Raw genomic sequence first — 18,791 nt, forward strand, 5'->3', positions numbered from 1 at the left:
GAAATGAAAGTAGAATGTTATGATAAAAACGACTAAGGGTATTTTTTTCACTTTAAAGTAGAATGTTATTGTTATAACTTGTGTAATACAACAGTATAAATATGAATATATATTACAAAATTCAAATGGAAACACTATCAATAAACATAAACAGTAAACTTACAGATGAAAATTACAGATTGAAAACAGGATAGAGGCTTGCAAAGCAATGTCCTAAAACAGAAATTCGTCCCAATTAGTGCAATAGTATCTAGACGTCTAAATAGAGGATACAACTATCTTCAATCAAGTTCTTGCACTAGAACTTGATTTCTGGCGAATCTATAGTATGCGTTCATGGAATTATTTTAGAGAGGAAAACATATGTATATTTTCAAGAGGCCCGACAAATCAGATTTAACTTGTTTAAATAGGATCGACATGAAACTGTCAAAATTCAATTTTGATAACTTCCCAATGCCATTTTTTGACCATTTAATATATAATTAAATTACTAGTAGTCCACTAGTAATTCAAAGCCCACAACTCCACACTAGCTCACCATAAGCTCTTAATCAATTGTAGTAGAACTAAGAGAGCAAGCCTTTAAAACATTCCAAAGTTTGAGGTTCCTTTTTATGTGGGATAAGAAACTTTGACAAAATTATATAACACTAACAGTTATTAACCTGTTTATAACATCATACATGTTCATTCTGATAAAATGATTACCCATAAATTTTTCCTTTGAAGCCTAGATGCTCAAAGGACAGAAGTTACATGTATTTTGCATTTAGACTAAAAGTAGAATACGAAAAATATAACGATATAAACAGTAACAAACTATGACCAAATATTACGTTATAATTACATCAATTCAGTTTCCTCCAAACATCTACAAAATATGGCCAATATTACATTAATATTACATATAACACTCATCAAAAGATGGTCAAAATTACTTTAAACCGGTAGTTACAAATAACTCACTAAAACCACAATTTGACCACTGTTGCCATCACAATGATTACAATAAGTATATTATTCACTAAGACTATGTTTGGTGTACCTTACTAACTGATAAACTAGCTTATTTTTCGAATTTTTTAAATGTCTTTTTATGACATTTTATATCTTCCAGTAGTTTCTCAACTAACTTCACCAACTGTATTGTTTATTAATTAGTGTATCAACTACTTTTACCAAACATTATTTTTTTATCAACAAGCTTATAAGTTAGCAGCTGAAGCAGATCATGAGTGTATTCCGCCTACATTTGTTAGGTTCTTTGATTCTGGCGCACCTTCACCTTTAATTAAGTGAGTGGAGACATCTCATTAGAAAGGTATTGAATTCTCATTAGAAAAAGGGCTTCAGTTAACACATAATTCACCTAACATAGCCTAAGCTCAAATTCCATAGAAAATGCCATGTCCTTTTCCATATCTTTAATCTATGCATCCCTCTTTGATGATAGCTTGTTATATTCTCTTTTGGTTGAATTGAACAAAATGACGTTGCAATTTGTTCCATATCACCTGCCTAGGTGGAGTCAAGGTATTGTAAGAAACGGGATATTTCAAGTAAAAAAACGAACTCATTGGTCTCAAAAAGGTCGTTTGTAGCCATGTTGGGAACAATTAGAAATATAATTTACTGACTAAAAAGAACAAAATAAAAATGTTAATCGGTAGTAAAATATTTTACTGACAATTTTTATAATAGAAATATAATAAAATAGCAAAATATCATCAACTAGTCTAAGGGCCATTATAAAACTACAAAAGCAATAACAAATATTGTTAGTAATACTTGCATTTGAACATCATATAGACCTTTTCAAATCCATTAATATCATCAATTAGTCTAAGGACAAAGAAAAGTTGCATATAAAACTTCACTGTTACACAAAACTAGAAATCATAGTGTTCATGGTTGCAAAAATGCATCAAGATTGAAAACAAAAAACAAAAAATTCAGTACATTAATTGATAAAATTTATAGGAAAAAGAAAGATCAAAGCCTCTAACAATGGAGTCAAAACTCAAATCCACAAAGGCCCATCACACCGAATTTCCATATTTCCTGTTTAAATCAAAAGCTTCTCAATCGCATCCTGCAAAATCAAAAGTCAAAACAAAAACCATTTTAGAACCCTAAAGTGTCGCTTATCTAATATTAAGTAATACGTGTCTTGCAAAAAGACGTTTCTAACCTTGAGTTGTTGTATTTGAGATCTCAATTGGCTGCCTTCATTACTTGTCACTGAACATGCAATCACAGCCCTTGTAACTCCACATGCTCGACCTAAGGCTTCCTTTGAATGAACAAAAACATATGGAACATTCTGCAAATTGCCAAATATGTTTATAAAATTAAGAAATTTTCATTGAAAAAAATATCAAAATCTTAATGAATAATTTGTAGATTTATAATTGTGCTAATTGTTGAATACCTTGTCTTCAGCAAGAAGGGGAAGATGGAGAATAATTTCAAGAGGCTCGGCATCTGCTGCCATCACTACAAACTCAGATATACCCCTGTTGAGGGTCTTTGTAGCTGTGAATCAAGGGATAAAAACGTAAATTAGCACACAACCAACATCCAAAAATACCCATTTGGAATATTAAGAAAATCAAGTCGTGTTTTGAGTGTTTAACCATTTGCAAAGAGCTTTTTTGAAGAAAACAAAAGATACAGGTGCTCTTAGGACTTGTAAATTTGGGATAATTTACAAATCCAAAATCACAATACTAAGTAATTCTCCTAAAGCTCAAAGAAAAACATTCAAACGATTGGATTATATCGCTATAATCACCAAACAATACCCAATCCTTCATATAATGATCGAAAGAACTAAGATTTACAAGGGTTAAAGAGTATACCTTCATTGGCACCCTTTTTAAGCTGCTTATAATTAGCGGCTTGTTGAACAAGATCCAATATCGTAATTGTAAGCTGACTGTCAGCTAGTGGGTATGCTTTTGGATTCACAGCTTCTCCGGTCTGCAAAAAGAAATCAAAATATTTCAAGAACCAGATACGAACTTCGATCATTTGATATATAGAAGACTGCTACAAAAACATAAAATTCAAAAGGGAAAAGGGATTCAAGCAAAAGAATACCATTTTTTCGGCGGATTGAAAGCCTGTTTCTTTGAGAGGGAGGAAGCAGGGAGGCTAGGGTTTTACCGATATGAAAGAGAACGATGGGAAGGGTTTAAAGAGGAAGCCACTAGGCCCTCGCCTGCAAAGGGCTTTCTAGTCTTTCTATACCAAGTTGTAGATTGCGTTCTAACGACGTCGTTTCTAGGGTAAATTAGACCATTAGTCTCTCGTGCATGTGCCCTAAAGCACGTTTGGTCCCTATTTTCAAAAATTAACTCGGACCGTCTTTCGTTTGGTTAAAAGTTGCACACTTCATCCCTTGTTAGTTTAAATTTGCACGCTTCATCCCTTACGAGACATAAAATGACTATTATGCCCTTTTATTTTCATTTTCCATTTAATTTAATGTTATAATTATTATTCTTAATTCAAAAATAAAAGGAAAAATAGGGCAACCGCTATCAAATCGAGCACACCACCTGCATCTCTCAAACACCATTATTCCATCGCCACCTTCCTAGTTCCACCCTTATTCCACCTTTCTTCCTCAATCAAACACCTTAAACCATCTTAAAACCCACCACCAACTTCCTACCTCCTCCTTTGTCGACATACACCACAATCGGAACACTCTTGCCGCGCCTTTGTTCACCGTCGTAAACCACAACCAACACCCATTTTAAAACTTACCGGAACCACCACCCAGAAACCAAATATGGATCTTCCTTCAACAATTCTCTTTTGATGCAAAATCATACACTAAAAAGCATCCACCTCTAAACACTTCACCGACACAACCGATCTATCTCTCAAAACCCCTTTGTAAACTGAAGAAAATTTCTCCTCCCCAACAAATTCACATCTCGCATCGGAAATGTATCGGGTGACATACTCGATTTCCTCTAACTTGAAACTTTGTAATGAGTTTGATTTGGCACAAAACCCTCTAGTACCACCGAATCTAGGGTTTCAAACTAAAATAGAGGTGCAACTAGGGTTTCGAACGGAGGTGGAGGCGGAAAATAGCAGATTCGTTCTTCTTTTTCTGTTCGATGAGGATGATGACGCAGATGAAGGGTGTTGGCAGGAGTGCAATTGAAGGGTGGTGTACAGACAATGAGCGATGGTTGCTCTGATGATTGCCTTGCTCCTATGGTGGCTGAGATAGAGTTCGTGAGATGCACAGAAAGAAATGGAAGATAAGTGTGGTCGTCGGTTGGGTTGCAGAAGTGTCAGAACTAGCAAATTAGGGATAGATCTTAATCCGTGTACAAGATGATTCCTTCATGTAAACTTACAAAAATCTCATCTAGCGAAATGCGAAACTCCAATGCCATTTTAGTTCATACTTTCACATATTGTGATTCAAACCCAAAACTCGATCCAATAAGCCAAACCCAATCATTTTTGGGCCTTAATCCATAAATTCTCAAGCTAAAACCCTTATTGGGCCATAAACAACCTTCTTGAACCTTATTGGGCCGAAAACCCCTCTTGGGCTCTAATGGGCCGAAAATTTATATTTTTGTTGCCTTTGAACCTAAAAACCAATTATTAAACCTTAATGGGTCAAGAACCCTTATTAGGCCACCTCTTGGGCCAAGGACCCCTATTGGGTCGGTTAGCCCACCTATATATAATAATAATAAAAAAAGAGAAAGAAAATAGTGTTTTATGCATGTGACACCTCACCATTACACTTCATGCATCTAAGCTTATTGCCCAACAAATAAACATGGCATTCACATCACCTTTTAGAAGTCAACTCCTACACTCTCCCCTCTCTTTCTCCTATCTCTCGGCCTATACATACACACACACACTTCACAAATCTCACTTTCCTCACTAAACTCTCAAGAAACATCCTCCTTATCCTCTCAGGCATTTTCCTCTTTATCCTCTCAAGCAACTTCGAATTCTTCATCATCAAAGGTTGATTTTTAAGCTTCTTGGTAAGTCCATATTCATCCCTAGATGTTCTATTTCAAGTCTATGCAAAGAACTTTCTTCTTACAACTCCATTTTCGTGAATATGGAGCTTAGATCCACCACCATTTCAAGATCTCTCAAAGAACTCAAGCTAGGATTCAAAACTACTTCATCTTCTTCATCTACATCTAGAAAACCCCAAGGTGAGCTTCATACCCCCTTGTTTTCGGTTTTATAATGTTTTTAGGGGAGGATACAATTGCTTTTGTGTTAGATCTATGTATATGTGCATGTTTATGTGTTTAACTTTTAGATCTTTACTTGAAAATGAAGTTTATCACTTGGATCTTCATAAAAACCTTTAGAAAAGTATGTTTTATCACATATAAAACATGTAAACTTGTAGATCTGGGATTTATCCACTTAAAATAACAAAAACAAGTGTTGTGAACAAACTTAGATAACTTAAACTCAAAAATCTGCCCTTGACAGAAAAGTTTTAGTCCAATCTCGAACTGTTTTGACCTCCTTAATGGTAATATTTTTCAAAACTGTTTTACATGCAAAATGTTCAGGTTTATACCTTTAAAATGACTACTCTCACGTTTTCATACAATTTTTCTACAATTTTTGACGAATTTTACAAAACTGCCTATCATATTTGAAATAATTTCGGACCAGTCTATGAAGGTGAGCAATTTCACACTTGTTAGAGACCATTAAAAATTATGAGAAACATTATGAACAAATAAGACAAAATTTCCAAACTTCCAGAGTTTACGGATCCAAATTTCGACTTACGATGATTTTTCTACAAATTTTTCAACAACTAGGTCAGAAAAGCCAAAAACCAGAAAAATGTGTATTTCACAAAAATAAGCCAAAAATGATATTTTTGACCAAAATGGGTTTAAAATGTTATTTTTACCACAACCTAGTCATAAACACAAGTTTTGAACAAAATGGGGACTAAAGTGTTATTTTTACTATAATTGGGCCTTAATTGAAAATTTGTGGCTTATTGGGCCAAGAACGTCATTTTTACAAAAAGTGGGCTTTTTATATCAATTTTGTAAATAATCGAGTTAAAATAAACAAAACAATAACGAACGGGTTAAAAACGATATTCAAATCCTTATTGGCCTGGAAATAATATACATGTTTAGTAGACCTTAGTTGTCCTTTTACATGTATATTGGGCCCGGGATATACCTTCATATCCTTATTGGGTTTGGAAATAATATACAAGTTTAGTGGGCCTTAGTTGTCCTTTTACTTGTATATTGGACCCGGGATATACATTCATATTCCTTTTGTGCCTGGAAATAATATACATGTTGAGTAGGCCTTAGCTGTCCACTTACATGTTTATTGGGCCTGGAATATACCTTATATGCTCTTCTTTCTTTTTCCGTGTAAATTTCGATTAAGGATCTAGTGAGACCTGTCGGTTGACACCATTGAGTGTATGGTCGTAGCCTGTAGTTATAGCCAGAGTCTCCTGGAGAGAGAGCAAGAGTTTGTGTATAGATCTATACGGGGGTGACACCCCACACCTGAGCTGTTCGCTACAGTTAGACTAGGCCAGTCTAGGGTGACAAACCGTACCTTGTTCCGTCGGCGTCCCAAAGATGTCAAGACAGGCGAAATTGTCATTATTTAGTATGGTTATAACGGCTCACTTAGAGGAATTAACGTTATAAGATTTACGGGAAACCCTTCTATTTTCTTTTTTGGATAAAACGGGAAACCATTCTATTTTCTTTTTGGATAAAACGGGAAACCTTCTTCTTGATAAAACGGTAATCTATACGCACTGGTACTCAACCACGGGGGTTGAGACTCCAGCATCATCTATCGCAGACAACATCGGGTTGTCTGGAAGTCATTCGCTTTCTATTTTTGTAGCCATTAACACACATGCATTAATATAAGATCGGACACAAATATTTCAAACCATCTGTTTAGAAAATATCGGATTTTTTTGAAAGCACTTTGGAAACAATTCTAAAATAGTACAAAAACCATTTTTATTCAAAACTGCTTATGAACTCACCAACTTTTTAGTTGATGCTTTTCAAAACGACTTGTATTCTCAGGGATCCAGTAACAGATAGTAATTTCGACTAGGAGATCAAGTGGTGCAACTTCAAGAAATTTTACTTTCTTACTTTTGTGTAACTGATGAACAAGTTTAATATGTAAACTATGTAAGTGTGTATTTCTAATGTATGATGTTTGGTTGTTATGCTTCATTTATATTCAATTGTTATGATACTGTACACGAAGTCATCCGCCCCCGGACGTTTCCGCTGTCCAGGTTCGGGGGTGTGACAAGAAGAGAGAATACGGTGGATGAGTAGATTTCGTCAGTGGCTGCTTCATGGTTGTCGGCGGCTTGATGGTTGCAGTCCGTCGATAGTTAGAGAGGAAAAGGGGGAAACGAGTACGGGGGAAAGAAAAGGGGGGGTGTGAAGATACGTTTTTTTTTCTTTTGTTCTTTTTACTGTAAAAATAATAAAGGAATAAAAGAAAATTAAAAAAGAAATTGTTAAGGGTAAAATAGTCTTTTTATGTCTGGAGGGACTAAGCGTGTAAGAAAAAATAAATCTAGGGACGGTCCGAGTTAATTTTTGAAAATAGGGACCAAACGTGCTTTTGGGCACATGCACGAGGGACTAATGGTGTAATTTACCCTTGTTTCTATACAAAAATTACATAAATGGCCATTGTAATTCACAAAAAATATAAGGGAAATCTCCAGAAAAGTCCTAAAATTTTACCATAATTTACGAAAAAGTCCCAAACTAAATTTTGTTTATGAAAATGCATGAATTACCGGTAAAAATGGCGATTTGACCACTTTTTTCCGGTTTACCGGTTTTATTACTTACCTGTTTCACTAAAGTCCAATTATTTTACCCTAATTTGCGAACAAGTCCCAAAATAAAATTTACTGATAATTTTGCCCTTTTCTCTATGTAACATACATTTTACAGGTTTCATTGTTGACCCGGACGCCTAGTCATTAAATGAGATGATGAGATAGATATGTTGAGTTATATAATGTTATGTGTAGCATAAAACTTGATATCCTGATGTATTGTGTATTTTTTTGGAACATAAAATACATCCAATACATCAATGAAACCGATAAAATATATGTTACATGAAGAAAAGGGCCAAATCATCATTAAATTTTATTTTGTGACTTATTTGCAAATTAGGGTAAAATAACGGGACTTTAGTGAAACAAGTAAGTAATAAAACCGGTAAACCGGAAAAAATGGGTCAAATCGTGATTTTTACCGGTAATTCATGCTTTTTCGTAAACAAAATTTAGTTTGGGACTTTTTCGTAAATTAAGGTAAAATTTTAGGACTTTTCTGGAGATTTCCCAAAATATAATGAATAATTTTTTTTGACATTTTATAATTCTTGTGGTTTTGAAAAATTATATTTGATGAGTTACCGTTAGAAAACAAAAGTTAAGTATTTATAAATAAATAATATATCGTTTCTGTTTTTCTAATTATTTATAAGGGATAATGACTTAAAAGGGTAATATATTTTTCGATTTATACATAATTGTTCACTGAGTTTTTTTTCGTCCATATTTACCCCTTTAACTTTTTTAACTATATACATTTAGTCCTTATGAACGACTATACCAGATAAGCCGGAAAAAATGAATTAAAAGGGTGATATATTTCTCATTTTGTACACATTTAGTCTTTAATATTTTTTTTTTGCACATTTAGTCGTTAATATTTTTTTTGTTGTAAAATAAGTCTTTGTTGTTTTTATACACATTCAGTACTTATGATCGGGTTTTTAGGTAATTAAGACTTTACTGTCAAAAAAATAATGTTTAGAACTTTCTTGTCAAATCGTGAATTAGGACTTTACTGTAAAAAATAATAAAGTTTAGGACTTTCTTGTCAAATCGTTGAAAATATTGAGACTTTAGTGTATTTTCGTAGCCCAAGAACTTTTAATTGTGATTTTCGTCGCAACATCATTGTTTTTCTTATCATAATCATCATTTTTACCTTGATACAATTGCGATTAGGGGAAACAGATGCAAAAGACAGAGCGGGAAAGGATGAGAAGACTTGTAAAGATTTCTTCTTGGTTCGCCGCTAAATCTTGAATTGAAGAGAAGGGACAGATTATATAAACACAAACAGCACACGCCTAGTCAAAAAGGCTGAGAAGAGGTAAGAAGGGCAGTTTTGTTTTTTCAGTTTTCTTAGTTCTCCATTATTATGACTGCAAAAAGGCAACACAACCCTGCTTCTTTGTTTTTTTCTTGATTATCACCATTATTTTCAATGTCGGTTTGTTGAGATTAAAAAATCTATTTAACAATAAATAAACGTTAAAGATTTCAATAGGATCTAGCTGACCAGAGCAGGTTTCAATAACTCTTATGCTTAAAGACTATCATACCATTAAATTTCTAACAAAAAAAGAGAGAGATATACCCTAAAGTCCTAATATTTTCAACGATTTGACAAGAAAATCCTCAACTTTATTTTTTGACAGTAAAATCCTAATTCACAATTTGATAAAGAAGTCTTAAACTTTATTTTTTTGACAATAAAGTCCTAATTACCGGTTAACCGGAAAAAAAAGGGTAAACATGTCAAAACCGCTGGTAGTTAGGACTTTACTGTTAAAAAAATAAAGTTTATGACTTTCTTGTCAAATTGATGAAAATATTGGGACTTTAGTGTATATATATCCGACAGTCGTATTTACATTTATAAAGAACACATGGATATAAAGATCCTAAGTAAAAATATATTACTTTTTAACGAGAGTAATCTAAACGAAATATATAGTAGACTCAAATACGAACGCATAGATATAAAGATCGTTAAAATATGTGATCGTTTGAAGAAGTTACAACGTTTATAACACAAGACTTAAGTCAAACCACAAGAACTAAGCAACCAATCAGCCGAGGCCGTGATGGCCATAACCATGAACAACAATCGAACACCTTATTAATGACTGTGTTGCGTAGGATGACGTGAGAAACCCTAAAAAAAACCGATCATAAGTATTGAATGTGTACAAAAACAACAAAGACTTATTTTGCAACAAAAAATATTAAGGACTAAATGTACAAAAAAAATATTAAGGACTAAATGTGTACAAAGTGAGAAATATATTACTCTTTTATGTAATTTTTTCAGATTACTTGGAGTAGCCGGTAATAAAGACTAAATGTGTACAGTTAAACAAGTTGAACGGGTAATGTGGACAAAAAAAAAACTCAGGGACCAAATGTGTACAAATTGAAAAATATATTACCCTTTTAAGTCATTATCTTTATTTATAATCATAAAAGGAAGATAAAAATTATTCCACTCTTCTCTCTAACATCTTAAGTTGGTGACGTCTTATTCATTTGTGCTTGTTCATAACACTTTACATATGTTGTACCCATTTATTTATTTTCTTAAACCAACTTGAACGTCTGACCTAACAACACACTCGTCAGAAAAATGTATAGGAAGTAAAAACTATTAATGATGGTTGTTTTATACACTTTTTGATTTTGTAGCACCCATCATCTAGGGTGAATTTTAAATTCATTTAATTTAACAAATAAAATAATTAAATATTATCATTAATAATAATATAGTAGTTATGATAAAGGTAAAATTATTGAATATGATGAATTAGATGTTTATTTAAATTCAAATGTTAGAAAACTTGTAGATTTAGGTCCTGTTTGATAGTTGTTGTCCGGGAAAATGTTGTATGAGAAAGTTTTTCGAGTAGGAAAGAAACCAAGTTGTTTGATTGTACATCTGACTTACTGTGCTGAATGATGAAATTGATTATATTACTCAGCTGTTCTATACTATGATAGATGAAGTTGCTGAATAATTATAAAAACATATAAATTGTAAGGTCACACCTTATTATCCGATGAGTCAAAACACATAACATGTTGATCCATCAGCGTCAGCGTCAATGAGTCGACAGCGTCAGCGCCAACTTAACAAGTTCAACAACATCAACTTACAGTTGTTCTGTTGTAATCTTTTGTATATTAGGCAGTTAATCTTTTGTATATTAGGCAGTTATATATATATATATATATATATATATATATATATATATATATATAATAGATCAGATCCCGTATCTTTATGATAAGATTAGTTCTTAGTATAGATTAGATACAATCCTGTTAATCAAGGGATATACATGTATAGATTAGTATATATATTTACTACATTAGGGCAAACCCTAATGTAGGGAGGTCGTATTTGAGTTTGTGGCTTTGTGTCAATTGTCTTTGTGGCAAACCTCGTCTTCTTGGTGAAGACAAAACTTATTTTCTTGGTGAAATGAACATTTGAAGAACTTCTGTGTTATTTCCTTTGTGTTAATTATTTTGTTTAGATTAGTTTTACCTTTCTTGTTCGTACTTAAAGTATATATCCGATCATAATACAAACATTCAATTGGTATCAGAGCAGGTTTGTGATATACTCAAGTTATCATGTCGAATTCAAGCAACTCCAAATCCTTCGGCCTCAACAAAATACCTCCCTTTGATGAACACAACTTCGTCATGTGGGAAACCAAGGCCATGGTGGTTATTGAAACCATTGACTATGAGATGAAAAATATCGTTGAAAAAGGTCCCTATGTTCCTATGTACCAACCCATGGCAAACAACGCTCCCGTTGGCCCTCTGAAGCAAAAGTCAGCAGCAAGTTATGATGACAATGACAAAAGACTGCTCAGTCTTGATGTAAAATCCAGGGCCGTTATTGGAAATTCTCTTCCATACCATGTGTATCATCTCGTGCAGAATTGGGAATCAGCCCAAGAGATGATAGACACTCTGACGGTGGCTTATGAAGGCACTGTGGAAGTCCAGGATACGACCATCAACAAACTTAATCGAAGATACGGGCACTTCTTTGCTCAACAAGGTGAGTCTCTTACTCAAACCTTCAATAGGTTTAATATTTTGGTTAATGATATGCACAGGCTAGGAATCGTTAAGCACTCATCACAGTTGGTTCTAAAGTTTCTCGATTCTCTTAGGAAGAGTTGGTAACATCACGTTGAGGTTCTTAAGAACGGTGAGAAGATCAATTCCATGGATCTGAATTCGTTGTTTGGTAATCTGTGAAATTTTGAAGAGACCAAAGCTCTTCGTAAGGAAATCATGAAGGACTCGAACAAGGAAAAGTTTGTTGCCCTGATGTCTCGAAAGGAAACAATAAAGTACATCAACGAATCAGAAAATTCAAACAAAGTGATGAAGATCTCACTGATGAGCTTGTTTCCAGCGCTGCACTTATTGTCAAGGGTTACGAAGAAAGCAGAGCGAATGGGGTGAGAAGAGCTCGATTCAAGGGAAGCAGCTCAGGGAAAAGACCTAATTCAGAGAAGAAAGGCTCAAGTAACTGCTTTAATTGAGGGAGTCCTGACCGTTTTTTCAGGGATTGCAAGGAGAAGAAAGAAACCTAGAGTCCTGAGAACTATGAAGTCATGTACAAGAAGCTGGTGGCTCATATGAAGAAAGAAAACATATCTTTGCCAAAGGCTTTCATTGCAAAATAGGAGGATCACAAAGAATGGGTGGATGAAGAAGAGACATCTGAAGATGAAGCGTTGAATGTTAAGGGTCTCATGGCACGTGTAGATGATTCATCTGATGGCATATGTGACGCTGATAGTTCTCACGCTGACGATGAATCAAGTCTAAATCTAGGTTAAACTTGGTACCTAGACAGTGGAAGCTCTAGACACCTAACCGGTTACAAGTCTCTCCTAACAAAATTTGTGAAGAAAGACGGTCCAATGGTGACGTTTGGTGACAATAGTGGAAGAGTTGTTTCAGGTGTTGGAACTTTTGAGTGCAGGACGTTTAAGTTGAAGGATGTAATCTATGTAGAAGGACTGAAAGACAACTTCATCTAAATTAGTCAACTTTGTGATGCTGATTACAAAGTTATCTTCAACCATCATGAAGGAAAAGTGTTTGATGCTGACAACAAAATCGCGTTTTCTGCTCTCAGAGAGAACGATATTTATATGGTTTGATTTGTTGAGTTTGATGCTGATACTTTAATTTTGTTTTATGCTTTGCTATTTTTAAAACTTTGAACATAAGTTGCTATGCTTTTAATTTATATTTTGGTTTGCCTGCATTAAAAAAAATTATTCCTTACCAAAGAAGTATACATTGTGAATACACTTTCCTTTTCTACTAACATTTCCTACATGATATTCTCTATCAATAGTGACCTTCTCTGACGGATCTACTTTGAAGGACTCAACGTGTCATTCCTTGCATGCATCACTCCCCTTGTGAAAGCCCGTTGACGCTGACTCTGCATCTTTTCTTCAGCATCAACAACTCTCACACCGTCACTGATGCTCACGCTGATAAGAATAGATGGGGGATGATTGTGCCACCAAGTGGTCTTCTTATCACATATTTCTTCTGTCTTGAACAACCTAATTCTGTTTCAATGAGATGAGATGAAGTTAGGTGTCATGGCTCGACTAATTTTCAGAGAAGCTGACACTATAGCTTCATCCCCTCAAAGATCCAAAGACACCTTCAAGGAGACAACCATCCCACCTTCTCTTCCTTCAGGGATCTCAATGAATGGAACCTTCGAGTGTTGTCTTGGTGACTCTTATAACTCAAAGGTTACAAAGATTAAATCCCCTTAACTCTTTGGTTACAAAGACTGATTAATGTTCTTCGTTTGTTCTTGGTGACATGAAGCTTGGAATCGATCTGCAGAACCTCAACGACTAAAGGCATTCTCTCTCTCTCTCTCTCTCTCTCTCTCTCTCTCTCTCTTGTTTTCTATGATTTGTGTTATTTGTATGTGATATGCTTAATCTTGTTTGTTCCTTTTTATAACTGAAAATTCAAGCGGTAGATATCTCGGAAAATGAAAGGGCATTAATGACCATTCAATTCCAAAGATTTGATGGATCAAGTCTTTATCACTTTTCTGAAAAAGCTGCACATTTTTTTGTTTAAACGATTTATTGTTTGACTAATTCTTTTGTTTGTATTCTTATATTATTCTCTTGTATCATTCTATATAAAAGGAATCTGACGGTGGCAATTTGAGCCTAGTATGCAACTTTTGACATATCATCGTCCCTAGAAGCATGTTGTTGTATGTGACTGAATCTCTCTAAGTCTCTCATCAGCGAGACCATCTGCTGAGAACATTGAATTACCCTCTTACACTGATTGTCTAGCATTGTCTAAAGTCTCAAAAGTGAGATAGTTTGGTCCAAATGAAAAAAATACTGATAAAAAGGCTAGGGTGTTTATTATTTTTAAGTTAATTATCTTTACCTGACCCTGTCCCTGGAAGCATGCTTGTCGTATGCATAAAGTCTCATGTTCTGCTGAAACATTGAGCATAACCCAATGGCTTACCCTGATTGCATAGTCATCAGCGTAAGAGAAACTTATCAGGTCCTCAAATGAGAAAGAATTTTTCATGTCCTTGACCTCCTAGTTTGAGGTAGACATGGTACCATTATGAATTAATGGTGAATCTTTTATTCAAGATTGCAACTTACTCTACGATACGGAAGTTTAAACCACTCCTTCTTGATAAGCTAAACGGTTAATGATTCACGCTGATTTCACCTCAGCGTGACTGAAACAATCCATTCTTGTCCTTTTTCTTTAAAGTTTTATGATTCAATGTAATGTACCATACGCTGATGAGAACTTGACAAATCTGTGCCGATGGGTATATCATTGTCTGTGATATATTTCACACACCTATCCAATCTTGCCATTTTTCTTCTAATAAAAGAGATTTATGATTCGGCGTATGAAACCACACGCTGATGAGATCTCGAAATACTATGTCAATGAATGGTAGTTTAAGCCCACGCTATCAGGAGACATCTCAAACCAACTAGATAATCATCAATCTTCTCACTGATTGATTACGTTGATGCTGATGACATGTCTAAAGTATCTATCTTATCCAAACAGTAACTTTTTAAATAACGTAAAAAAGTTCATCATTATCTTGGGATACGAGATTTTATGGCACATATCTCTTCTCTCATGATTACGTTAGAAAGAAGATAATGTTTGGGTATAAATTGGGAATTCACCGCCCTAGGTCAATTTCATAAGCGATTCAAAAGTAATTGGCATTCTCTCAAAAAGCTCTCAATTGTCATCTTCCTCACAAATTTCACCATGTCAAAGCCCTTATACGAGTTTGCTCCCAACGCTAACGTCATCAAAGGTCCTCATGCTTCTGATGCCACCATCATCATTCAATAAAAAAATGTGGCATTCTTAGATGAAATCTCAAAACAGTTCGTGAATTCTAGAATCGAAGATTTTGTCGAGTTTGTCAAAAGTGGTCCACTTCGGTATGCATTCTGCGACTTTCCGAAACCTTTCTACCCTAAACAAGTATGTGAGTTATACTACACATGCTCTGTTGATACCATTGCTCCAACCATCTCTGGAACCATTGGAGATGCTCAATATAAGGTTAGTACTGATGTGGAAACCATTCGAACTGCTCTTCGCCTTCCCTATATGATAGATACTCTAAAACTCCTTCTAAAGACAGATGCAAGACTGTTCGTGAAAAACTAGGGTATAACTTCAAACTCAAGGGCCTTACTCTTGATCCCTACAGGAACACTCTTCGTCAATGTTTCAATGCAGGATGGAAATATTTAACAGGAGTGACTGGAAAGTGTCTTGGTCACAAGACTTGAAGTTTGGATCGGCTAAATCTCTTTGAGCAAATAATCTTATATGCCATTGTTTACAACAAGAAATTGAATTTTGCTCAAATCTTTATTGATCAGCTGATTGATTGTTGTTCTGGAAACAAGAGACCAGTGCATGTTCCTTACCCACGTTGGCTTGGATTGATCTTGTCTCGTGAAGAAGACTATGTTGAAAGCCATGGGATCATCATTCCCATTCCCGCTCTTTCCTCGAAAATCATCAATGTTGCCCCATATATTGATGATCTGTCTATTACTATAAGAATGAGAAAGTGGATTGAAAATCCATATTTGGTTGAATCATCAGACTCCGAAGAGGATGATGACAATGATGATGTTGGTGATGAAGAAGGAAATGATAATGAGAATTCAGAAGCTGGTCATCAAAAAGGAGCTGAAAAGGGAGAAGACTGATAAAAGATGAAAATAATTTAGCTAGCTGACATGGGAGAAGACTTCACTCAGAATATGAGTTCTCCTCCAAGGAAAAACAAGCACATACGTTTTTCATATTTTTCCCCTGATGATGACACTGAAAATTGTGGATCAACCCCTCTCATTGGAGATACTACTGAGCCAATGGTCCAGGATGAACCTTCTCCAACGCCATCTCCTTTTCCTCAAGCCGATACAATCCATCAAGCTGAAACGGTTCCTCCTACATCATCACCCATTAATGTTGTTGTTCCTCGTCAGGGTGACCAAGGAGAAGCCAGCTCCAACTTTGAAGCTGTTGTGTTTTCCTAACCCTCCTTACTTGTGCAGTTGAATCAGTCAATGGATAAAAAGATTGAATAAAGTTGAAAGGAATGTGGCCACAATGAAGAGAATTATGGCCTTGGATGGTGAAGATGATGATATGGTTGTTGATGACACTCCACTAAACTCTCCAGGTGATAACCCTCCTCCACCTCCTCCTCCATCACATCCTCCTCCAAAACTCCTTCTCCTACTCCTAAATCTCCTCCCCAATCTGATGTTGCCAAAAGGGGGAGAATTATCAAGAAGGTCCTCAGCCAATGCAAATGGTTATTACATTTCAACCTGAGATGACTGAAAGGAGTAAAGTTGAAGTTGATCCTCTAAAGCCGATTGATGTTGCTGATACTCATGATGCTGATGTTGCTTCTGATCAACCTATTCCAGATGATGTTCCAGACGCTGGTGACCAATTAGAAACTGATGACTATGAAAGGTTACTGGATCTTGGTTTCATGCAACAAGCTGTTGTTTTTGTTGTTCCATTAAACGTTATCTATCCTAGTTCTTGTTTTGAGGGGGAGTTTGCTCAAGAGGTTCCTCAAGGAACAAATAGTGACATTGATTTTGATGATGGTGCCCAGCTTAATCCAAGAAAAAGAAAGGCTTCCTTTTCAGGGGGAACTGTTAACTCTGAAGCTGGAAGTTCCTCTGTAATTGGTGATACTTCAAGCCCTCCTAAAAAGAAAAGCAAACTCACTTTTGATTTGAGTAAGTTAGAAGAAACATGGAGCTTACCTATCGATAAATTAAACATATAATGGAGGAATACAATTCTGCTATTCAACAGAAGAAGGTAGTCAGAAAACAAGAATGCTTTTCTGCCAAACTTGTTCAAGAACTTATTTCTGCTGACAAAAATGTTGAAGTTCAAAGAACTGATGATCAGGTTAAGAAGAAGTTCAACAACACTGTAGAAAGACAACACATTGTTTCAAATCTTTATGAGCAGATTGATAAAAAGAAGTTTGGAGACGTTCTGACTCGAAGAACCAAGCCTGATCCCATTATCAAAGTAAGATGCACCAAGCCAAGGACCGAGTCACTAAAACTTCACCTGGTAAGAAAGAAAACCGAGTATGAATACACTGAAGTTGTGTTTTCTCGTGAGTTAGTCAAATTCAGCTACTACGAGTGGATGTAGATTCTTGAAATCATCAACAAGCATAAAAGTGTTCATGCCCAAATAGTGAAGTTGGCAATTCAGCAACTTCTCAATAAAGTGAAGAAACTAAACCTGGTACCATCTGTCGGTCCATCAACGAGTTCATCTAGATCAGCCTCATCAGGAAGAACATGCACTCACCGACAGTCCAAGAATACTAAGTTCCTTCTTCCTTATGGTACCAGATACATCAATAATGCATTACCAGTTGGTGTTGAACTTGTTCAGTACATATTCATTCCAGAGCCAGAGCACGGGATCTTCTATCTCGACAGTCAAAATCAGATGTGCTTTCAACGCACTGATGACCTTCCTTCTGTTCCCACTAAGCACTTGTTTTATCTTCGCTTGGAAGGGCTAGGTCACTATGAGCTGGAAAGAGGATATCGCGTGCTGATATCACTGGAGCTGAATAGAAGACTGGATGAGTTGAAACTTGATCAATTCAGATGGGTAAAGCCTGGAATTTTGAAAGAAGTTGACAAGTTCTACAATGGCTCTTCTTATGACTCTGAAGAAGAAGATTAGTTTTGACATCATCAGATAGGAGAGATTGTAAGGTCACACCTTATGATCTCATGAGTCAAACACACAATATGTTGATCCATCAGCGTCATCGTCTACGAGTCGACAGCACCAGCGTCAGCTTAACAAGTTCAACAGCATCATCTTACAGTTGTTCTATTGCAATCTTTTGTATATTAGGCAGTTATTATATATATATATATATATATATATATATATATATATATATATATATATATATATATATTAGATCCCGTATCTTTATGATAAGATCGGTTCTTAGTATAGATTAGATACAATCCCATCAGTCAAGGGATATACATGTATAGATTAGTATATATACTACATTATGGCAAACCCTAATGTAGGGAGGTCGTGTTCGAGTTCATGGCTTTGTGTCAAACCTCGTCTTCTTGGTGAAAATAAAACATATTTTCTTGGTGAAAGGAACATTTGGAGAACTTCTGTGTTATTTACTTTCTGTTAATTATTTTGTTTAGATTAGTTTTACATTTCTTGTTCATACTTGAAGTAT

General features: G+C 35.2%; 1 protein-coding gene across 1 annotated transcript; it reads right to left on the bottom strand.

Moving 5' to 3' along the window:
- Window positions 1-1,840: 1,840 nt before the first annotated feature.
- On the bottom strand, window positions 1,841-3,241 carry LOC145115465 (uncharacterized). The gene is made up of 5 exons (XM_079051758.1): window positions 3,106-3,241; window positions 2,865-2,985; window positions 2,435-2,538; window positions 2,195-2,326; window positions 1,841-2,095 (listed from the first exon to the last, which is right to left on the bottom strand). The coding sequence occupies exons 1-5, from the start codon at window positions 3,106-3,108 to the stop codon at window positions 2,069-2,071; spliced, it is 387 nt and encodes a 128-aa protein (XP_078907884.1). The 5' UTR covers window positions 3,109-3,241; the 3' UTR covers window positions 1,841-2,068.
- Window positions 3,242-18,791: the final 15,550 nt, after the last annotated feature.

The sequence above is a fragment of the Lactuca virosa genome, chromosome 5 (genome assembly GCF_052849685.1).
Source record: "Lactuca virosa cultivar CGN04683 chromosome 5, Lactuca_virosa_CGN04683_v6, whole genome shotgun sequence".
NCBI lineage: Eukaryota > Viridiplantae > Streptophyta > Magnoliopsida > Asterales > Asteraceae > Lactuca > Lactuca virosa.